The sequence below is a fragment of the Bos grunniens genome, chromosome 1, assembly GCF_055505025.1.
Source record: "Bos grunniens cultivar Pamir isolate PY7600 chromosome 1, Bosgru_T2T1.0, whole genome shotgun sequence".
NCBI classification, from domain to species: domain Eukaryota; kingdom Metazoa; phylum Chordata; class Mammalia; order Artiodactyla; family Bovidae; genus Bos; species Bos grunniens.
This window is the reverse complement of record NC_141165.1, coordinates 66,116,843-66,142,126: the sequence shown is the minus strand read 5'-3', so window position 1 is coordinate 66,142,126 and position 25,284 is coordinate 66,116,843. Positions and strand designations below refer to the sequence as shown.

The following is a 25,284-nucleotide window of genomic DNA, read 5'->3' as shown; positions in this document are numbered from 1 at the left end:
ATAAGTAAATAAGTGAAATCTGCTAATCATGCAATAGAGATCCATTAGCAATAAAGAATTGGCATTTTCTAGTATATATTTGAGGGAACAAAACTCCTTAGCATTAGAGTTGACACAAATACTGTTACTTGATATTAGAGGTTGGCACAGACTTTAAAGCTAAATGGCTAAAACGAGGTCTGCATGTTTGAGAAAAGAATGGAAGGCAAAAAAGAAAAAGATGATAAAATCTTACACTATGTTCCTGAGCAAGGCTTATTTCTGTTTTGGTGTAATATACAATACAGATAAATATATAAAAATAAATCACACAATTGCACTCATCTCACACATCGAGTAATGCTCAAACTATTCCAAGCCAGGCTTCAACAATAAATGAACTGTGAACTTCCAGATGTTCAATATGGATTTAGAAAAGGCAGAGGAACCAGAGATCAAATAGGCAACATCTGCTGGATCATGGAAAAAGCAAGAGAGTTCCAGAAAAACATCTACTTCTGCTTTATTGACTATGCCAAAGCCTTTGACTGTGTGGATCACAATAAACAGTGGAAAATTCTGAAAGAGATGGGAATACCAGACCTCCTGACCTGCCTCTTCAGAAATTTGTATGCAGGTCAGGAAACAACAGTTAGAACTGGTCATGGAACAACACACTGGTTCCAAATAGGAAAAGGAGTAAATCAAGGCTGTATATCATCACCCTGCTCATTTAACTTATATGCAGAGTACATCATGAGTAATGCTGGGCTGCATGGAGCACAAGCTGGAATCAAGATTGCCAGGAGAAATATCAACGATCTCAGATATGCAGATGACACCACCCTTATGACAGAAATTGAAGAAGACTTAAGGAGTCTCTTGATACAAGTGAAAGAGGAGAGTGAAAAAGTTGGCTTAAAGCTCAACATTCAGAAAACTAAGATCATGACATCAGGTCCCATCACTTTATGGCAAATAGATGGAAAACAGTGGAAAGTGTCAGACTTTATTTTTTTGGGCTCCAAAATGACTGCAGATGGTGACTGCAGCCATGAAACTAAAAGACACTTTCTATTGGAAGGAAAATTATGACCAACCTAGACAGCATATTGAAAAGCAGAGACATTACTTTGGCAACAAAGGTCTGTCTGGTCAAAGCTATGATTTTTCTAGTAGTCATGTATGGATGTGAGAGTTGGACTGTGAAGAAAGCTGAGCACCAAAGAATTGATGCTTTTGAACTGTGGTGTTGGAGAAGATTGTTGAGAGTCCCTTGGACTGCAAGGAGATCCAACCAGTCCATCCTAAAGGAAATCAGTCCTGAATATTCATTGGAAGGACTGATACTGAAGCTGAAACTCCAATACTTTGGCTACCTGATGCAAAGAACCGACTCATTTGAAAAGACCCTGATGCTGGGAAAGATTGAAGGCAGGAGGAGAAGGGGATGACAGAGGACAGATGGTTGGATGGCATCATCGACTCAATGAACATGAGTTTGAGTCAACTGTGGGAGTTGGTGATATTCAGGGAGGCTGGGTGTTCTGCAGTCTACAGGGCCACAAAGAGTTGAACACACTGAGTAACTGAACTGAAAGATAATTTTATTACTAATACAGACTAACAACTAATTCATTTTGTATGTTTATAACAAAACACAGTAAAACAATGATTTTTACCTGTATTTAATATTTGTAAATGGGCATTTTAAATATTACTGTGTCACTACACATACACATTGCATTTATGAATCAGAAAATATTCCTTAAAAGATGCCTTCATTTCATAGTATTCAACTATGTGCAAATATTTAAACTAAAATATAAAATATTCACTTGTATTCTTAATGGACATGATGTACCAATTTTTTTTTTTTTTGGTCACTCCAAATCACAACATACTTTTCTAAGTAAACCATGTATCAAGTCATGTGAATAGTACATAAAATGTTGTAAAATAAAATCACAATTGGGTTAAATATAAAAAGCACTAGATTTTTGGTGGACATCCATATATTATAGAAATTAGGCCTTCAACCCTATATAGTAATTAAGAAACTAGAGACACATGCCTCTAAATCAATCATTCAAAATCAGTCACAACAAAGACACTAATAATGAATTAATTTACAATGAAAACATTTCCAAATCACAGATGTAATCTATTTTGAACAATATTCAACACTGTAACAGTTCAGTGCAATTTAATAATTGGGACACCCCTTCAGAGAGATTTATTTTTTAATCAAACAAATTTAAATGAAGAAATTGTGCTCCAATTTTACCCAAAGTTAATTTCTAAATCTTTATAAATCCTCTGCTTATCACCATTTTTTAGGGCTATATTTTTTATTTATTTTTATTATTTGTTATTACACAATTAAATTTTACTCATTATAAAATTTCATATATCTAAATGTTGCTATACTGCTGACATGGCTAAAACTATTTCATGTTCCATATTAACATTCCAAACACATATGAAGCTATCATCAGTGATGTGTTGATTTTTCTACATGTCTATAAAAGCAAATTAGCCCTTCAAAGTGTCTTAGAAAGCTTTTTTTCTTTTCTGAATACAACTGCATTCATATTCTAAAAGTAGCAAGTTTGAATATGTGGGAAATATTTGCCATTAAACCTTCCTATGTGGAATGTAAATACAAAATCACCTAACAGAGTCCTAGCTTAGCTTCTAAATGGAATTATGTGTAACATCTTTGGAATATAATAATGTGAGCTACACTTAACCATCTGGGCACTTTGTTTCCTGCAGACTAATTGCAATGTGTAGTAAAATATGTTGTTTCTTATTAAACAGGTATGACAAACTTGTCTTTATAGACCAATAGCATTTTCTCTGACTTTCAGAATAAGGTGGTCACTTGCAGCAGCTTGATATAAAGGTGGACAAGTCAACATTAATAAAATACTATCGCATATACTGAAAGCATGATTTAACAATGGCTAACAATTTCAAAAGATAAAACACTCCAAGGAGTGTCCACCTGTGTTATTATTATGTTGAATAAATAGTCTTTGAACAAATTAGAGAGTTAAACTTACTGAGCAGGCCAGATAATTAAATAATTACACATTTTGATTGAAAAAAATATGTAGGTCATTAAAATAGAGACTCTAACTTCATTTCTCTAGCTAAGCTTCTGTTCCAATGCCAAGTTTGTACTTTAATTAGAACAAAAGACCAACATTAACTTCAATACAACATAATAATTCATGATAATGATTGTATATTAATCTCTTGAGCTTGCTGGAATATAGCACGTGACATATGGCATGGTACAGGCACCTGTGTGATCCTTTTGGGACTGAGGTCGTACATATTAATTAGCCCCTGGAAAATAAAGTCTGCTTTCTTCTGAGAAAAGCTACTTCGGTGCTTATTGGCTTAAGACATCAAAGGGATTTGAAAGAATGTTGTTAGGTTCTGCCTACACTTGTTAGAGCTTTGTCTAGATGTAGGTTCTGCATCTAGGATCAACTGCAATTAGCTGAGTTAATTCTTGACAGAGTCTGCTTAAGAAATTAGAGTAGTCATACATTTCTTTGGCCTTGATTGTATTTTGTCTAAAAAAAAAAGTCAAAATTGCCATTTTGGTTACACAAAACTGCATAACTATTTTAATTCAAATACAAAATAATCTAACCAGAACATATTAAAATTTGAAGTAGCTTTTTGTTGAATCCTACCTGAAAGTGCCTCAATTTAATCCTTTGCCTTGTAAATTCAGATATCATCTGAGTATGAGATTCTAAATGTCTTTAAGAAATATGCCATCTCACAATCAGCCAGCTCTGAAGATTCTTGATGGTCCCAGGAATGCTCAAGGCACTTCAGTGTACATCTTTGAAGGATGATGGAAAGATATTACAGAAATAAAATTCTGGCTGATTAACAAATAAATGTACATTGAAAAGACTAGCTACTAAAATTACTTTCTCATAGTTAAAAAAAAAAAAAAAAGCCTAATCCTATTGCTAGAGTATATCTAAAAAGGGAAAACAGAACTGAGTGAACATTGTGGTGACCAAAATAGGCTAAGTTTAAGAATTTTCTTTTGCAACTCCTCTCTTACATTTACCTCACTTGAAATTCTAAACTGCATAAAATAAACCCACTTAACTGAAAAGTATTTACACTTGATGGGGAGCTTAAAACTCTTGGAAGTTTAAGTTATTTCTAAACAGCAATTCTAATGAGTCTTTTTAAGCTAGGAATATAAACTCATGCAAGAAATACAAATTTACTAGTGCACCTAGGCAGAATATTTCTTTGCTCAAATATCACATGTCTATTTTTTCTCCTGTGTTGCATCCATGCTCCTGTAATGGAACTGTTAGGTTACTGATCTATCTTTTGTAATGTATTTGCCTTCCACTCAACACATGGATGGGCAGTTTAAAATATAATGTTATCGAGGGAACTTGTAGTTAAGGCACATTTAAATGGTCCTTTAAACCAATGAGATGACAATGTAATATCAATGAAAAAGTTTAGTTTTTGGAGTAATTAATCACACATTACCACAGAATGTCTCATGAGAACACTTTTGGCTAGGTCTACCAATTATGAAAATAGTTTTTCATTTGAGGCAAAGATGCTGATTCATCACTGGAGCATGGCAACAAATCATTTTATTTTTGTAACACCTAACTTTGCAATGGAAAAACCTATTATATGCTATACATTTTGAAAGTACATGTAATTTAAAATACATGTAATTTAAAAAGTCAATTAGTTATTCTGAGTTTTAAGTATGATATAAAACTGAGGTTGTAAGTCCTAGCACTTGGTCTTTCCCCCCTCCCCCAGTGAAGGTATATATACATTTTGAGGAGGAAATTATGAGATAATTTTTCATCAAGTTGTTATGATATTCTACAGTGGTAGACTTATTTTTGTGCTCTTACTTACCTACTTATTTTTGTGCTCTTATTTACTTATCTTCTAATTTACATACATATGTCCACCATTGTTGGGGTGGGCTACCATCATGAGGAATAATGTTGTTGGTTTCTTCAGGCTCCTTAGTTCAACCAGTGAAGTGGCAGATGACATAGTCTGATCAGTTGTGCTGCTGCTGCTGCTGCTGCTAAGTTGCTTCAGTCGTGTCCGACTCTGTGCGACCCCATAGACAGCAGCCCACCAGGCTCCCCCATCCCTGGGATTCTCCAGGCAAGAACACTGGAGTGGGTTGCCATTTCCTTCTCCAATACATGAAAGTGAAAAGTGAAAGTGAAGTTGCTCAGTTGTCTCTGACTCTTAGCAACCCCATGGGCTGCAGCCCACCAGGCTGCTCCGTCCATGGGATTTTCCAGGCAAGAGTACTGGAGTGGGGTGCCATTGCCTTCTCCAGATCAGTTGTGCAGTAATACATTAAAAATTTCAATAATGTCACTTTCTGTAACTGATTCTTAACTTTCTGTGGCACCCAGCATGAAGAACACAGGTCTGGACCCCAGTGGGCCCAGCAGAGACACATATATCAATCATCTTTATTAGCTATGGAACTTTGGGCAGTCACTCAACTAAATTTCCTCATCTTTTAAAATAAGTTGGCATGAAGAGTCAATTAGAAAACAACAACAACAACAACAACATTAAATTGAGAAGCATGCCTGACTTGTAGCAGGCACAGACTTAGCTGCATCTGGGTCCTTTTTTGAGAAATACAATGGTTACTCTTTCTTTAAAATGCCATTATTAGCAAAGCTAGAGGTATCTCCTATTATTGTGACCCTTCAAATTTTTAGTATGTTGCCACATGATATTTTCTCAGGAGGACCCATGATTATTAATGTAGATGAGAGATCATTAAGCCTAAGGATCATTTGGGAAATCTTGCTAAAAATATAGATTCCAAGGCTCCCTTCCCCAAAAACCACATTTTGAGAAATACAGATTTAAACTGCCAATTTAATATAGGGGAAAATGCTCTCTTATAAAAGTATTTTGCTTAATACCCTCCTTCCTGAGCACTGGTATCATGTGGAGACTCTCTCTACCTCCCCACAAGTACACAGGCTTGTGCCCTTTGCATGAACTCCCTGGGACAGTTCTACTTATTAGGTATATTAAGAGAATGAACTAGTCCCTGATTGAAAAGCAGTGCTTCCAGTCCATCCAGCATCTGATATAGTGACTAGTTACCTAGAATATACTGGAAAAGACCATTTAGAACTCTGTTATATGAGAAAACAACCAAGCTTAAATTTTAGCAGCCCTTCTGCTACTAAAACTGCGACTCTATCCCAATTCCTTGACCACTTTGTCTGCAGTTACTGTACCTGATGGGGTGCTGATGCTTTCCCTGACTGAAGGTAATAGTCTCAGACTTGAATCAGAATGGCTTAGGCTTTCTTTTGACTCTGGAATCTGTACTTTTTCACAAAGAGCGGTATTCCAGGTGTACCCTGCCTGAACCCAAATTGCAGTGGTCCACATCTTCCACCTTTTCTTGGGGGAATAATCATTTATGATTCATTATGGACTGGCACAATGCTATGTGTGAAGGTTGGTGAGAAGTACCAGGCACCCAGATATTTCAGCAACGATTTAACCTAACTACCAACTCATTGAACATACTTGTTAATAACTTGCATAGGATTTTATTTACTTGGATCATTAGGGAAAATTTTAAATGATATAAATTTCAAGGAATCCTGAGGTAATCAGACTATAGCAGTAATGTTCCTGGTTAAGAGGTTCGTTTCAGTCAAAGATGAGCAGCATTTATAGAATTGGTGGATGTCTTTTTCAAACTTTTTACATGTACATCAAAAAATACAAAGGAAGAATAGCTTTATACTTATATAAAAAGCCATTGAGGGGAAAAAGTCTTCCATGTCAGTTTCTTCACATCATCTTTTAAATAGGCTAATAAAAACATGTTAGTCCATAGTTAACTTCAGTTTCTAAGTATCAAATATCATATGATTTAGGAGTAATAATTACAGAATATTGAGACTTAGATCTGTGCAGTGTGGGTTAGTTAAATACACAATCTTTCAACAAAAATGTGCAAACACAAATATTCATGTTCTCAACACTATTGGAGTCTAAAGGAGTGAATTTACTTAGGATTTTGTTCTAAAATGATAAACTACCAAATCGATAACTATTTGTCTTTGTCTGTTTTAAACCCAGCTCCAAAGGAAGAATTTAAATGAACACACTGAAACTTGATTCACTATTTCTGATCCTTTAGTATAGGGATTCTATTATTTGACCTGACACAAATCCGTATGTGTATTCCTCCTGCCTCTTCTTTTCTGTGGAAGGAGAGAGGGCACTGACACCAAGGCATGTGGGAGTTTGGTTCTTTAGCCCCTTCCTGTCGCCACTTCTCAACATAGCAAATACTTTCAGACAAACATGTGCATTGATTAGAAATATATGTTGTAAGGTAGTTTCCTTTCTTATGTAAAATATGTGCACACAAGCAATTCACTGAAACTGAGTTTCTGCTTGAATTATCTAGCTAATTGCTTCAATTCTCTTCTTTGCCTTGAGCGTATAAACAATACTGATAGTAAGAACAGCTGACCCTTATAAATCAGTTAATCAATGCTGACTAATTCTTTCCCTTTAACTTCAGTTTTCCTTTAAACTAAGATTAGGTGTATCTTCATTCATACACAGCAAAGATTTAGACCTATAGGCATTATTTGTGAAGTTGCTCTGGAGGTTTGTGATAGGGACATGTGTTTGAATGTTGTGTTAGAGAAAAATAATCCACATGAAATATTCTGAAGATATGCTTCCTAAAAGAAATTGCTTTATCCAATACCAAATCAATTTCTAAAGGTAGGCTCAGAGTTTAAACACTTAATGGAATTCTGTGGTTTGCGGGAATAGTGGATACTAAGGCCATTCATTGGCCTTAGTGTGAAAAGTTTCATTTTCAACATGAGAGAAGAACTGAAGCATGGGAAAGAGACACTCTTAAAGTAATACAGTATTTTCTGCCTAAAAGTAGAAGCATGAATATATTATGTGTTGTCATCTCAATCACAAGTAAGGATAGAGAAGGAAAAAAAAGTTTTTTCATAGAATTAAGGAGCTTTTTGTTGATCAAAACAACTATTTCATTCATCAGAAGTCCTTTTTGTTAGTGGCAGAAATAGCAATTTGATACTTTTTAAGATATTTTGAGTTTTCAAAGAGAAACTTTGCTACTTTCCTGTGGAAATTATATGGTATTCTGAGAAAACTGCCTTTCAGCAAGGAGTTCCAGAAAAGATACATGAATGAGGAGCAAAGTGAGATGCTTTCATTTTAGAGTAGCTCTATTTCAGTGCTTCCAACAGAAACAACACAGGAAGAAACACATATTTTCTCCCTCATAAGACATACATCACTCCTGAAATTTTTACAAAATCAACTGATACAAATGAGGGGTTTCAAAGCCAGTCACCTTATAAGTGGTTAGGAAAAAAATTTACAATTAAATTGCTCTGTGCAGCTACCTTGCGATTTTCCCCTGGAATGTTTATGGCTCTTTTTTTTTTTTTAATTAATACTTAAAAAAATACATTTTCATAACCAGTGTATTACTACATCTAGTTGTGTTATAACAGGCACTTCATTTCATAAAATAGACACATTCAAAGTGGTTTTTGTCAACCAATCACTCAGTCAGAATACTTGTTGTTCATATTGAATATTTGATAGTAAAAGTTAATCTGAAACCATATCAACTGTCCATTTCTATTACAGAAGGTATGTCATTAAATCTCTAACATAGGGAAATCATTTCTATTCCTACATGTTTTATCCATAGGAACAAAGATTGTCCAGAACTTCTTGGAAATTTTTTTCCCCAAATATTTTATATATATATATATATATATATATATATAGAAAAATACAGCAGATTTCTTTTTAATAGATAAATCTTAAGTATTATTCTCAATAACTTGCTTTTACATAATCAGAAATCTAGATATAAGAAAAATATTAAATGTGCAAAATGCTCTTTTTACATGTACATCAAAAAATACAAAGGAAGAATAGCTTTATACTTATATAAAAAGCCATTGAGGGGAAAAAGTCTTCCATGTCAGAAAATCTGGTGAGATTAGAACTTTAGCTTGAGGAATTGTAAACAAACTTTTTAAAATGCTGAGAGTTTTCTCAGTTCTTTCCAACTAAGACACTCTCGAACACATCAAGTCCCGCTTTGAAGTAAACCTGAGCTGCATTAATGCTGTTCAACACCTCTGACAGGGCTTCTTGAAGGGTCTCATTTGATGCAAGTGACTTGCAGTGCTCCCAAGCCTCCAGGAGTATTGAAAACTGGCTTGTCTTCCCATCAAGGTGGTACAGGATATTTCTGGGGGAAAACAAAAACAAAAACAAAAACACAGAATGAGTAAATGTTTTGGGCACCATGCTATTTTGTATCAAACACTGTAAAAAATATTTTCAAGAAACAGTGATGTTTTAAATAAATGATATAATTATAAGAATACAATATTATCATTTTGAGGCCACTATTGAATGAATGGATTTAGACATTGATCATCAAAAGTTCCCTCTAGTGATGAGAGATGTAGAACTAGACAGTATGTACCTTCTGATGGCAGTACATAATACTATCAGTGAGATAAACTATTTTTGCTAAAAAAGAAAAATGGAAAAAAAAAAAACCCAACACTGAATCTGATGAAGTTTCTAATTGCTCATAAACACAAAGGACAGAAAACATAAAAATAATACGGTAGTGTGCCATCAGCAAAATACTATGAGAAATTCTGTAGGACAAATGGCCCAGTTTATTCAATGACCAAATTATAACAAGAAATGGGTGACAGAGGAACTGCTGGACCAGGGTTTCTCAGCCTTTCACTATTGACATTTGTTGGGAGTGGGGGCTGAGGTAGATAATTCTTTATTGTGGCAGCGGTCCTGTGCATTGAAGGATATTTAGCAGTATCCCTGACCTCTACCTACTGGGTACCAGTAACACCCCTCCTGTAGTTGTTCCAGTTAGTTTGAACTACTATACCAGAATACCATCGACTGGGTGTGTTAAACAATAACCATTTATTTTTCACGGTTCTGAAACCTAATCCCAAGATCAGCATGCCAGTATAAACAGATTGTCAGTGAGGGGCCTCTTCCTAGTTATATTCTTCCGTGGCCTATTGCATGCACACAGAGGGATCCCATGTCTTCTCTTCTTTTTGTAAGGGCTTTAATCCCATAATGAGGGCCCCACCTGTATAACTGAACCTAAGCTGAATTACTCCCCAAAGGCCCATCTCCAAAATATAGTCCCATTGAGGTTAGGGTTTTAATGCATGTCTTTATATTGGGAGAATACAAACATTCAGTTCATAGCTGTTGTACAAACCAATAATGTCTCCAGACTGCCAAAATTGTCCCTTACAAGGCAAAAGTGCACCCAGTTGATAGCTGCTGCTTTAGATTAAAAGAAACATCAATCTATGTAGTAAAGTACAGATTTTCTAGGTCTTTATTCAAACAATTTTAAAAATCAGAAGTAGTATAAAATTGAATACTAATAAGGATTTGTTACTATTAAGAAACAATATTTTAGGTATGATAATGGTATTATCAGTATATTTTCAAAGTGTTCTTAACTTCTAGAAACACATACAGTAATATTTGTGAATGAAAAGTTACTACCTTTAAAATTTGCTTCTAAATATTTGGAAGGAAAAAAGGAGAGTGGAGCTATGGACATTGCAGGTAGATTAAGATTGACCATTATCTAATAATTGTTGAAATCAGTAATGTATTCATTATCCTATTCTCTTTCTTTGTGTTTGACATTTAGAATATAAGTGTAGAGTATGTAATATGATGGTGCTTTGAAATTTATCCAAATATCTGAGAAAGAGGTATTTGGCCTTGGGCAAGTCTAAAGAGATTCCTTTTATTAGTTGATAAGTAGAAAGAGATGCATTTTGGTAGAAAGGAATGGATTATTGCATCATTTGAATTATTTCCAACCCAGACTATCTGAGCTAGCTGAAATTCCATGCTCTAATGAGAGGCAAATATATACATAATTAAAATAAGGGCATTAATTGTCATGCTAGAAATGTAAGGTCTAGTGATAACAGATGAAGGTTTGCCACTGGCAAAGTTTATCATGGAGAATATTTCATCTTGAAGGATGATGGGAACTACCAGCTATAAAGGCAAAAGAAAAGAAATAAGCTAGAAAGTGGATACGATACCCTATGCAGGAGGAATTAGCATATGCAGAGGTATGGATTTATAAAACAGCTTACTATTCTTAGTGGATCAGTGCCAGTGCTGCTGTATGATCAGAGCACAAGGCCAGGGTGGGCAGCTATAGAATAGTTGGGAGAGCAAGCCATTGGCCACATCATACAAGGCCTTCCATATTAAGCTAAGGAGGTAATACTTTTTCTTATGGGCAGTAGGAAACTAATGAAAGCTTTTAAGTAAGAAAGAAAGATTATTTGACTTTATTTTGGTATAGTTACTTTGGTTGTAATACAAAACCCAGAGAACCACTTATTCCAGATGAGAAGTGAACAAAGATGTCAGTGACACTAGTGGTAAGGAATCCACCTGCCAATGAAGGAGACACAAGGGATGCAGGTTCGATCCCTGGGTCAGAAAGATCCTCTGGAGAAGGAAATGGCAACCCACTCCAGTATTCTTGCCTGAGAAATTCCATGGTCAGAGAAGCCAGCTGGACTACAGTCCATGGGGTCGCAAAGAGTCAGACATGATTGATCAAATGGAGCAAGGATGCATAGTTAAGTTTGAGAAGATGGAGCAAGGGCCACAGCATAAAATTTAGTTAATTTATAATTATCCCTAGTACTGACTTAGTGGAGAAGGGATAGGCTACTCACTCCAGTATTCTTGGGTGTCCCTTGTGGCTCAGCAGGTGAAGAATCCTCCTGCAATGTAGGAGACCTGGGTTCAATCCCTAGGTTGGGAAGATCCCCTAGAGAAGGGAAAGGCTATCCACTCCAGTGTTCTGGCCTGGAGAATTCCATGGACTGTATAGTCCATGGGGTCACAAAGAGTCAGACGTGACTGAGTGACTTTCACTCACTAGGACTGACCTCAGTTTTAAATAGAATTCTGGATCATTGTTTCCTAGCTGATCAAGACTCCACTACTTGAGCCTCTCCTGAACTTTGTAAGCTCAATAATGAAGCCTGTAACATCAGTGTAAATTACATCAGTTAGGTTATTTTGTATTCCCTGTACTCTGGTGGTGAATGGACACTGAAATCTGCTTAATCACTCATGACAGAACCCTGCAAGTCATCTCTTTTCCTTAAGTATTCAACTGGTCTCTGAAGATACTCACTCTTCCATCTTTTTCATGTCTTTTTGTTTCTGTTATTGGGCCCTGATCCCAATATTTTCAAGGACAGATTACGATATTTTTGCTTTACATGTTTGAGATGAGAAATATGTTACTTTATCAAGTCTACATATGTTAGTTTATCAGGACCAACCTAGACAGCATATTAAAAAACAGAGACATTAGTTTGCTAGCAAAAGTCTGTCTAGTCAAAGTTATGACTTTTCCAGTAGTCATGTATGGATATGAGAGTTGAACTATAAAGAAAGTTGAGCACTGAAGAATTATGCTTTTGAACTGCAGTGTTGGAGAAGACTCTTGAGAGTCCCTTGGACTTCAAGGAGATTCAACCAATCCATCCTAAAGGAAATCAGTCCTGAATATTCATTGGAAGGACTGATGCTGAAGCTGAAATTCCAATACTTTGGCCACCTGATGCGAACAGTTGACTCTTTCACTCTTCTCTTTCACCCTCATCAAGAGGCTCTTTAGTTCCTCTTCACTTGCTGCCATTAGAGTGGTATCTGCATTTCAGAAGTATGCAGATGATACCACTTTGTATTAAGGAAATTTGTAGTCATAAAACTTTGTGTTAAGGAACATATATTCTCTCTAGATATGGGAGGGAAAAAAACATCTTCTAAATGGTGAGAGGCAAGTTGGTCATGAGCAATGCTTTAGCTATGAGCTATACCCTGAGAAAAATGTGGATTCAGTTTACAAGGAGAATATTCCTTGAAATAGAGATTTCTGTCTTGCTATTTCCACAACCTTCATAAAATTAAAGAACTTTTCAGAAGAAGCCACTGTGCTGTGTTAAAATAATCACGTAAGAATATGTATACATGTGTTTTATGTGTAAAGGTTTCTACTATATAAAACTGACAAAATAATGAAAATTAGCAAAACACCTAATGGAAGTTTCCCTAAATATTAGTTTTACATTATTAAATTGGTGGGGTGGGGTGGCAAAAAACCCCGCTAATACAGAGGAACCTTGATACAACCATGGAAATTTCCCAGATGAAGATGAAACTGCTTCGGATAGTCATATGTATTCTCCTACATGACAGAGACTATACACAAGTCACATTTTCATGTTAACATAATCCTTAATTGCCATAAAAAAAAGGAGTGGGTTCTAGTGTCAGGATACCTATCAAACATTTTTAAATTCACAGTAAACCATTTAGATAGATTGATAGATAAAAATGGGTTTAGTATTTTGAGAATAAAAGTAGTTTAAAATATATGTTAATTAATCATTTTAAAAAGTATTCGTTGTAGACAACTTATACTGCTTTACTACTAAGGGTTACTAAATAGTATAAGAAAATATTTTATCATCTTATTAATATTCATAGTTTTGAATTCTCTTCCTCTACTTTATTAGCTTCATGTTTAATTATAAATCATTTAATGGCAAATATATTTCTGGAATTAAGAGTGCAAAAATATTTTCAAAATCTGTACCAAATACTTCCATTCCTTGAGGGTATACTATTCAGCATGCTGACAAAGATATTGTAATCATTGTTATTCAGAGCTGCCCTTTAAATGAGTTGTACCATTGCAATTAATACATTATGGGAAATATCTTTAATGATTTGGGGGCTGTTATAGTGACTATTCCACATATTCAAAGCTCACTAGCATGAAATATATTCCTAAATACACATTCTATGGTTATTAAATGTTAAATGTTATTAATATTCAGTATAATGATAAGATATTAATAAAACATGCTCATAAAGGTTATAGGATTAATCCCTCAATGACAGTTCATTTAAGCATGAGCACAATCTCTAATATATTTACATAAAACTTCAGCCATAACTAGTATAAAATATTGAGAAGAGAGATAATGTGGAAGAATAAAAATACATCCTAGAAAAAATGTTTAGGTCTAAGCACAACATATACAATCACTGTGGTTTTTTAAAAAACTGGAAAGCAATACATATAATTCTTAAAGACCAATGCAATGGAATCTGCAATGTGCCAACATTTGCTTTTTTCTAACTCGTAAGCAACTCAGTAATACTTTTATAATGACTGTAAACAAGCCATGTGCATAGAAATGGGTCCTTTTTGGTTTGTGAAATTTCTACAAGGAGCTAAACACACTTTCCATATGCTACATGATTCAAGTAGTAGGCTGTGGCAAGCTATTATGTAAGATAAACACTCATATCCATTTCGACCCAAATTGGATACAAATCAGCTTAAAACTACAGATGCTTAAATTCTGGTTGAAGATAAGTGACTAGTATTCTTTCATCATAGTTTAAGAGAGAAACTTCATTCAGGGTAGCTGCTGACTTAAGGCAATTGATCTTTATTATAATAGAATTTATTTATTTTTTACCTTGATTGTTTTACCTTAAAAACAAATCGAGGAACACAAAAATACCTTGTTTAAACTTTCATGACGATAAATTCACCTATTGATCTTCAGAAGCAGCTTATCTTTTTACTATTTCTCTTTTGCATACTAAAAACCATTTAGCTTCCTGCTAACAGAAAATTAAGTTCAGTATTTGTAGACCTTTTTCCAAAAAAGTATCATCATATTATTTTAGTTGTATTATTTGAATGGAAGACAAAAAAACACAAAGCCCATCCATATCTGTGTCTATATACTTGTTAGTTCTGAGAAATTTCTTACATATTCATTCATTTGTTAAGTACCCCTGGGGAGCAAAACTGCTACTGTACCATGTTTTTAGTATGCAAATTATTACCTTTGAAAATATTTCAATTAGATCAATGTTTGTTATGGAAGCATCTAAGCCAAAAGGTCTTTATAGTCTCATATTATATGACCAAAATTGAACTTCAGTTAAATGAAGTTAAAAGATGTCAACAGTATGCATCAGAATATTCAAATATGTTTCTCCTTCTCATGTATAGAATCATATTTTTCACATTAGGAAAGACTTGGAATTAACCAATAGCCAGTCAAAAGGCACCTGTCTTATAGGAAAATAGACTGGAAAGAAAGTGAGAAAATACCCTTGAAAAGTTTCAATGTCAAGAGTCTGTTCTTTATAACCACAAGGAATTACATGCCTTATTGAACCATTCCTGCTCTTACACCTGCTTTAGTTCAATTCAGAAGTTTCCTGGCAGAAAGAATGGACTGTGTTATTAATCAATAAATCACCATCCTATTTGCATACACATAACATGCATTTCAGTATGGCATGTAGAGACATCAGACCTAATTAAAATATTACTTAATTGAAATCATTTTAGTAGTTATCATGTTTAAAATAACATTAATTCCACCCTCATGCCTATCTTATCTCATCTGTAACAATTTGGATCTTATAAATGTAATTCATACAGTCATCCTGACCCACACACAACACAAAGAGACTACTAAAAGGAAAGTGTAATACATTATTGATGACACTAATGAAATTACAACACACATCACTCATTTTAATGGGTCTGTTTCAATGACACATCACGGTGACCAGGAAAGAGCAGTGCCAAACTCAGAAACCTAATTAATAACTCCCGGCAGCATCAGTGAAGGAGATGAAGCATCTTTACTCAACTGACAAATCTTTTCCACTCAGCTAAAGCAAAGGAAAACTGAAGAAAATGAATTTTGAAACAAAGGCATCTAAAGTCTTCATGAGTCATTTCCTTGTATGTGAATTAGCAAATTAATGATGGAAATGATGACTCTCTTTCAAATGTTCCTTTTATATTCATAAATGTGCAAAGGATGCCACCCATTCTAAATGTGAATTAATATTCATTAGACCCCATGTCGAGAAAGTCCTAAATGAAATTACACTAAATAATAAGTCACGTCTTTTAAAATTGACTGGGTATGCATGTGGAATGCAGAAAGAAAAGGTCAGTTCAGTACCTCACAACTGTTGCTCACTCTTTTTAGGGATTATACGAGTTGTACTCCATAGCTAATAGTGGTTTACTGTATTTACATCAACATTAGAAAATATTATGTGACTTGGGTACTCTATCCATGAGAAGTCACAAAATACCTGGCTATACTATTTATAGTACAAATGTCCATTCAGCTAAATTTAAATATGGTCTATACTAGCAAAAGCATCAATGAGAATTAAGACCATTGTTGATACTGTCAAGCCATAAATTCACTTTGCAGACAGCTGAGGCAGAAACACATGTGTGGTAGATTGTTTGTTTGCAAAAATGGCTATAATTATTCTCCCTATATGCAGGCCACTTCAAAATATGACTGCAGTTCTTTCCAACAAGAGGTGGGGTCTACAATCAAAAAATGGGCCAAAGAACTAAACAGACATTTCACCAAAGAAGACATACAGATGGCTAACAAACACATGAAAAAATGGTCAACATCATTCATTATCAGAGAAATGCAAATCAAAACCACAATGAGGTACCATCTCATGCCAGTCAGAATGGCTGCTATCAAAAAGTCTACAAATAATAAATGCTGGAGATGGTGTGGAGAAAAGGGAACCCTCTTACACTGTTGGTGGAATGCAAACTAGTACAGCCACTATGGAGAACAGTGTGGAGATTCCTTAAAAAACTGGAAATAGAACTGCCATACGACCCAGCAATCCCACTGCTGGGCATATACACCAAGGAAATCAGAAGTGAAAGAGACACATGTACCCCAGTGTTCATTGCAGCACTGTTTATAATAGCCAGGACATGGAAGCAACATAGATTTCCATTGGTAGACAAATGGATAGTGGTACATATACATGATGGAATATTATTCAGTTATTAAAAAGAATCCATTTGAATCAGTTGTAATGAGGTGGATGAAACTGGAGCTTATCATACAGAGAGAAGTAAGTCAGAAAGAAAAACATCAATACAGTATATTAACTCATATATATGGAATTTAGAAAGATGATAACAATGACCCTATATGTGAGACAGCAAAAGAGACACAGATAGATGTAAAGAACAGACTTTTGGACTCTGTGGCAGAAGGTGAGGGTGGGATGATTTGAGATAATAGCATTGAAACATGTATATTACCATATGTGAAATAGATCATCAGTCCAGTTATGATGCCTGAGACAGGGTGCTCAGGGCCAGTGCACTGGGACAACCCTGAGGGATGGTGTGGGGAGGGAAGCAGGAAGGAGGTTCAAAAGAGGGACACATGTACACCCATGGCTGATTCATGTCAATGTATGGCAAAAACCACTACAATATTGTAAAGTAATTAGCCTCCAATCAAATGTATCCTAAATAATCTTATTGATTATATAGCTATTAAAAATAGACCATATATTCCTTTATAACTATAGATACAATTTTATTTGACTGAAAGGATTTAGATAATTCATTCAGTTGACATTTGAAATAGACTGTATTAAGGTAAAAAATGCATTATTCCTCTTGAATAGAAAGTACATTATTATTCAGTATGATTTGAAAACTTAAAAAGTCAATAGAACATTAAATGTTTGCTAAATATTAGCTAAAAGAAAAAATAAGGACCAAGTAGAATACCTATTCTATTGAAGCTCTGAATGTTGATCACAGATGTTGAAGCAATTTAATGAAGGAATGTACTAATGTAAAATTAGTCATAAACACTTGAAAGATTACCTTTCACATTTTATAGAATTGTTATACATGTTATTAAACATTCACTTTGAAAGTGTAACAAAAAATAACATTTTAAAGGAACTCTGTTCCTTAACTGTGTAAATTTGCTCACAATTTATTTTTGTATTACTATCAAAGCCTTTGACTGTGTGGATCACAATAAACTGTGGAAAATTCTGAAAGAGATGGGAATACCAGACCACCTGATCTGCCTCTTGAGAAATTTGTATGCAGGTCAGGAAGCAACAGTTAGAACTGGACATGGAGCAACAGACTGGTTCCAAATAGGAAAAGGAGTACGTCAAGTCTGTATATTGTCACCCTGTTTATTTAACTTATATGCAGAGTACGTCATGAGAAATGCTGGACTGGAAGAAACACAAGCTGGAATCAAGATTGCTGGGAGAAATATCAATAACCTCAGATATGCAGATGACACCACCCTTATGGCAGAAAATGAAGAGGAACTAAAAAGCCTCTTGATGAAGGTGAAGGTAGAGAGTGAAAAAGTTGGCTTAAAGCTCAACATTCAGAAAACGAAGATCATGGCCTCTGGTCCCAGCACTTCATGGGAAATAGATGGGGAAACAGGGGAAACAGTGTCAGACTTTATTTTGGGGAGCTCCAAAATCACTGCAGATGGTGACTGCAGCCATGAAATTAAAAGACGCTTACTCCTTGGAAGGAAAGTTATGACCAACCTAGATAGCATATTCAAAAGCAGAGACATTACTTTGCCAACAAAGGTCCATCTAGTCAAGGCTATGGTTTTTCCTGTGGTCATGTATGGATGTGAGAGTTGGACTGTGAAGAAGGCTGAGTGCTGAAGAATTGATGCTTTTGAATTGTGGTGTTGGAGAAGACTCTTGAGAGTCCCTTGGACTGCAAGGAGATCCAACCAGTCCATTTTGAAGGAGATCAGCCCTGGGATTTCTTTGGAAGGAATGATGCTAAAGCTGAAACTCCAGTACTTTGGCCACCTCATGCAAGGAGTTGACTCATTGGAAAAGACTCTGATACTGGGAGGGATTGGGGGCAAGAGGAGAAGGGGACGGACAGAGGATGAGATGGCTGGATGGCATCACTGACTCAATGGACATGAGTCTGGGTGAACTCTGGGAGTTGGTGATGGACAGGGAGGCCTGGCGTGCTGCGATTCATGGGGTGGCAAAGAGTCAGACATGACTGAGTGACTGATCTGATCTGAATGACTATATATATCAGTCTATATATCTATCAGATCAGACTGATCTGATCTGATCTATATTATTGCTACTGCTGCTGCTAAGTCACTTCAGTTGTGTCAGACTCTGTGCGACCCCAGAGACAGCAGCCCACCAGGCTCCGCCATCCGTGGGATTCTTCAGGCAAGAACACTGGAGTGGGTTGCCATTTCCTTCTCCAAAGCATGAAAGTGAAAAGTGAAAGTGAAGTCACTCAGTCATGTCCAACTCTTTGCGACCCCATGGACTGCAGCCTACCCGGCTCCTCTGTCCATGGGATTTTCCAGGCAAGAGTACTGGAGTGGGTGGCCATTGCCTTCTCTCTAGCCTAAGGAAATAGGAATGCTGTGTTTCTACCAGTAAATAAATGGACCCCAATATAATTTTCTATGAAAATATTTTAAAAATAAAATGATCTGATTTTTAAATACTATTAAATTTTTCAAACTACAAGTACCAGATAGGCAAATTCCTATTGTTTATGTTGAAACTGACCCTTAAAAAAATTTAGATTGTGAGTAAATAGTAGAAATGTCAGTTCTTTGCTTTGGAAATTCAAAAAGAATATGCATTCACCCGTGCTCTTAGGTATGGGTGTCAAAGGGTTGAAGAGGGTCCCAGGTACCTAACTCAAAGAAGGTGTACATTTGGTTATACCAGTCAAAGTTACTTATATCTAATTTGAGAAAAAACATACATTTTTTGATAGTGGGTACATACATAAATATACTGCTGCTGCTAAGTCACTTCAGTCATGTCCAACTCTGTGCGACCACATAGATGGCAGCCCACCAGGCTCTGCCGTCCCTGGGATTCTCCAGGCAAGAACACTGGAGTGGGTTGCCATTTCCTTCTCCAATGCATGAAAGTGAAAAGTAAAAGTGAAGTCACTCAGTCATGTCTGACTCTTCACGACCCCATGGACTGAAGCCTACCAGGCTCCTCTGTCCATGGGATTTTCCAGGCAAGAGTACTGGAGTGGGTTGCCATTGCCTTCTCCAACATAAATGTACTACTACATGTAAATGTAATGGTTTACAGAAAAACATTGAGAATGAGACAGTAACCAAAGGAAGCTGAGTATCATAGAGCACCATCAAGATTCTTCTATAGCAGCACATTTAAGACATTGACATTTCAGATACTCCCACTGCCACCACTTCCTTAAGAATACTTCAAAACCACTGCAACTTTGCTGTCTCTTAACATTTGCTCTGCCATTGCCAGAATCCTGATCCACAAATAGTATAAATAATCTTGAACTGTTCCTACATCTTTGCCTCACTTCTTTCAGATATGAAGTCCTGGAAGAGCTCATCCAACTGGCTGAACTTAGGTCATGTGCCTGTAATCTAGGAAGAAAATACCTCGATTCAGTCACCTGTGGAGGAGCTAAGCCCTACTTTCCACCAAGGTCAATATAAGGAATTTCCCATTTATAGGAAAGAATTCTGATACCAGAAAGATTTTTTTTTTTTAATTTAAAAAACTTGAAACCACAACTCAATATCTACTATGTTAGTGATGGGAAGGGAGAGTGTATTTCCACAGGGTTCTCTTGGAATTATGCTGCAAATTGCTGTTCTACTATATTGCAGTTTTCCCGTTTATGTTAAATGTTTGCAAGTACTCCGATAATATGGCAGCAGTGTTTATCAAATTGAATATGTACAAGAATAAGCTGAGGCATTTTTAAAACAGCTCAAGGGATTCAGATGCAATGAGTCTGGGATATCTCATAGGAGTACACGTTTTTTTCCTGTGCTCCCTTAAACCTGCTGGGTGACACCCAAGCATACTCATCAATTCCCTCCTGTGAGTTTTATATTTACCAAGAGGTCGTGGTTTGGCCTCAAATTAGCTTCGTCCAGTGATATATTATTATCTACAGAATAACATTATGATAAATAATGACATACTGAGTGTGAAAGAATCATTCCTGTGAAACTGAACCTGAATGTGTTGGACAGATTCACAAAGATTAAGTGACACAGTGGGAGTGTTGGTGAATTATATGTAAAGAGATAACTGAATAGATCATTAGCAAGGGGAGCAGGGATCTATAGTGACAATGGAGAAAGAATCTGCATTTAGATTGTTTTGCAAATGCCTATTTATTTCTCCAAAATGAGAACACTGAAATTGGAAATCTCAGATGTTGTATCCTTAGTGTGGCTTAAACAGGAAAGTAAATTAGAATTCCAATTTGCATAATAGAACTCAAAGAAAAGTCCTTGGTCCTATATCAAAAGATCAGTGATGAATTTTTGAGTTAAAAATAAACTGCTTTTTCTATCACTTGACCATTTAATGGTTCTGACTGTGTCAGATGAAGGAATGTTTGCCCTTTGGGTATTAGTCAGAACTTCAGAAAGTTCTTAAGAACTTTAACTTAAGAAAGTTAAGAACTTCTTAACTTTCTAGTTAAGAACTAGAAAGACATAGATATCATCTTGAGTTCCAACTATCACGGACTGGCCATTGTGACTTAAAGTGTAAGGTAACAATGGATTGGGCTATTTCAGAATCTAAAATAAAAGGTTTTTCATGATTTAGATTCCTATGTGTAGACCTCACTTAAGATTTTTTAGCCCATTCTCTTGGTAATAATGTATAAGTTTCTTGAATGAATCAGTGGATGTATAAAACAAAATCAAAGGAGAAAGTCATAATTGTTTGGCTTTGCTAATTAGAGTATAATCAACTCAAGTAATCCCTTCTAAATTGTATATTCTAAATTCTCTAGTTTTCCTGTTTATGGATCAAAATTTTTTTAAAAATTAAGTTTTCCTTTTACTTGCTGCTCTAGACTGTGTGGTCTCTGAGCAATGACCCAATCCGTAAATAATCAATTAAATTATACTAAAAATTAGAATTTATGGGCATTTTTCATAAATAACTCTGTTTCTGGATATTTAGTTCTTTTGCAAGATATGTTAGTAAGTGTCAATGTCTGAAATACAAATTACTTTTTAAAGTAATTGACTTTATTCAGTGAATAATGTTAATCTGTAGTTACCTTTCTTGAAGACTAATATTTAGTATATGCAAAAAATAGTACATTCAGTTTTTAACTGAACCTTTTGGGGAGCTATGGCCCTAAATATAGAAGAAAAGTAATTGGTTATTTGCACTGCACATCTGGATATGAGTCATCTTGAAATTTTGTTCTATCCTTAATGAATGTTCTGGCAGACAGACATATTAATCCAATATTTTAAAAAACAACATCACTAAGTGAATCCTGACCCATATAAAAGCAAGACATTTAGTATGTAGGTATGTCTAAATTATGTAAATGTCAGTTATTCTGTGAGGTGATTGTTTAATTTCATAAAGTACATTAAGATGATCAAATCACATGATTTTAAAGAGTTTTGATATTTTTAATACTTAGATAAGGCAGATTCAAAACAGTCTACATTTGGATGGAAAATAGAAGAAAGAATATAGCAATTACTATACTAATCTCATCATACATCAGAAAATCTAAGAGTTTTTAAGTATAAGTTGATAGAAATTAAGGAACAATAATTACCTTGAGAGCTCAATTTATGAAATATTTATAAAGCACCAAGAACTATATGGAATAAAGAGTAGTCTCAGTTCCAAAGAGATTTTGAATTTTGAGTTAAGTGGGAAGAGGAGAGTTTCAGAGCTATTGTCTTTTGCATATGAGGCTAACAAAACAAACCCTGATATTCAAAAAGCCTACCAATTTTCTTGCCCATGAAGACCTCAAATGAAAAAATTTTAATACCTGTATATTTTATATTCCCCTGGTGGCTCAGACAGTAAAGAGTCTGTCTGCAATGCAGGAAACCTGGGTTCAGTCCCTGGGTCGGGAAGATCCCCTGAAGATGGGCACGACAACCCACACCAGGATCTGTGCCTGGAGAATCCCATGGACAGAGGAGACTGACGGGCTGTGGTCCATAGGGCTGCAAAGAGTCAGACAAGACTGAACTGACTTAGCGCACAGACCCACCCCCATACAGCCAGTAAACTTTGCTTTTCCTCTTCAATGGAATTTAAAAATTATTAACTTTCTAATGAAGATAAGTTATAGTGATAACAATTATTATTGGTAGTATTGAGCAGGTGTAGAGAAATGAAGACTTTGAGGATTAAACCACACTAGTTTTGCCCTCCTGTGGTATTATTAATGCACGAAGTATCAACTCAGAGAAAATCTTGCATCTGAGGATAATGTGGAAACATTTCTTTTTATTCTTGCTCTTTATTTATCACTTGTCTATACATTTTTGAAATGCATGAATATATGTGTGCATGTAAATACATATGTGTGTATTCATAAATGTATGTGCGTAGATAGATATGTAATTTGTGCCACACTGGACTATGAAGAAAAAAATCTAAATTTTATATCTACCTCCTATATCATATAACTGAATAGTAAGCTGGTTGTTATACTATAAAATATTACATTTATTAGTAATATAAATCAGTAAGGATAAAAGACAATGAAAACTAAACAAATGTATTGTGTTCTAAGAGATAAAGGGGTAATTATGTTGTTTTATGGACACCTGGGTAATTATGTGAAGATAGAAATTCCCATGTTACTTACAGGCTGTGGAGGATTTCCATAACAGCCTGTCTTGGTATCTGTTCTTAAATCACACTCTTTTCTGCAATTAAAGGGTAATCTCCAAATCTTAATCCTTATCATATTTTTTTAATCAAAATAGGACTTTATTTATGAAATTCTGATTACATCAGTATTCATCCTACTTGCGTAGTGTGATGTTAACTTGGATACCTAAGTTTATATGCTTACTGCTTCTTTGTCCTACTGAGTGAGGAAGAGAGATTTAAAGAAGCTAAATGTTTGAAAAGAAAACATGAATCACATTTAAGAAGAAATTATAGGAACTTCCCTGGTGCTCTAGTGGTAAAGACTATGCTGCCATTGCAGGGGGTGCGGGTTAGATCCTTGGTAGAGGAAACTAAGATCCTACATGCCACATGTCTCTGTCCAAAAAAAAAAAAAAATCCAGCCCAGCATGTCAACTCTGATTTAATAAACAGTAAAAAAGAAACTATAAAAAGTAAAAAGTAATTTCAACAACAAAGAAAAATGAAAAAATATGAAGTATTACTAAATGATCAGTATAAAAATCTTGTCTGGGTCTAAAATCTATGCTCTTTCTCAGGATACTAGTCTTCTTTCCTATCACCACCACTGCATAGCTCTGTGATACATGGCACATTAAAGTTATTTAACTCCTTTGAGATTCTTCTTCCTTACTGGTAAGATGGGAAGTATTATTTATAGTCTAGAGTTTTTGCAGTAATTAGCTAAAGTATATAAAGTGCTTAGTTTGGGCCTGGCATATACAATAAATACTTTATAAATAGTAGCTATTCTTATTTTTTTAACTTTTTAAATTTTATATTGGAGTGTAGTTGACTTATGATGTTACGTTAGTTTCAGGCATACAGCAAAGTGATTCAGTTACACATATATATGTAGATACCTGTTACTTTTCAATTTTTTTTCAAATGGTAGCTATTGTTATTACTTTACATTTCTAGGTTTTCCTTCCTTTGACACATATTACCTCCTCCCCTTAATTCTCATCTAACTCTGTCCTTAGTGCAACAGAGCTGTGAGATCATCAAATAACTTTTCACACCCAATAGAGTTCATCCAAAAGGAAGTTTCAGGGAACAAGGGAAAGACAGCTTCTAAGGGTTTGCCAAGAATATACCACCTCTTGCAAGTTTCTGTACCAGTACCTGTACCATCTGCCTTTTAATTATCGAAAATAGCACCCGTTCACTTTGCTGTATACATACAACATATATGTATATGAATGACTATTTTAAAAGGTGTTTTTCAGGTCAGAATAACCTGTTTTCAGATGGCTGGCAGGGACAATACATGGATACACACGTATATGTGAAAATGTTTTGCTAACCTATATTTTAGACTATTAGAAAAAAATGTATCTTGGTCCATTGGTAGATTAAAAGGCAGGTTCTTTTTACTTGTAATGCTTAAAGGATTATGTTAAATCAATGAATAAAAGTTCTATATTCTCTAACTTGATATATGGGAGGAAGTCCAGCTAGTAAATCTGTGAGGTACTAATGAGAACACAGGTTTCT

General features: G+C 35.2%; 1 protein-coding gene across 6 annotated transcripts in view; it reads right to left on the bottom strand.

Moving 5' to 3' along the window:
* Positions 1-1,565: 1,565 nt before the first annotated feature.
* Positions 1,566-25,284, bottom strand: part of NAALADL2 (N-acetylated alpha-linked acidic dipeptidase like 2) — a 1,274,580-nt gene continuing 1,250,861 nt past the window's right edge. For all 6 annotated transcript variants that reach the window (XM_086394834.1, XM_086394828.1, XM_086394822.1 and 3 more), the window contains one exon: positions 1,566-9,337. In XM_086394834.1, the coding sequence (XP_086250960.1) occupies positions 9,139-9,337 (199 nt within the window). In that variant the 3' untranslated portion in view covers positions 1,566-9,138. The remainder of the gene's footprint in view (positions 9,338-25,284) is intronic.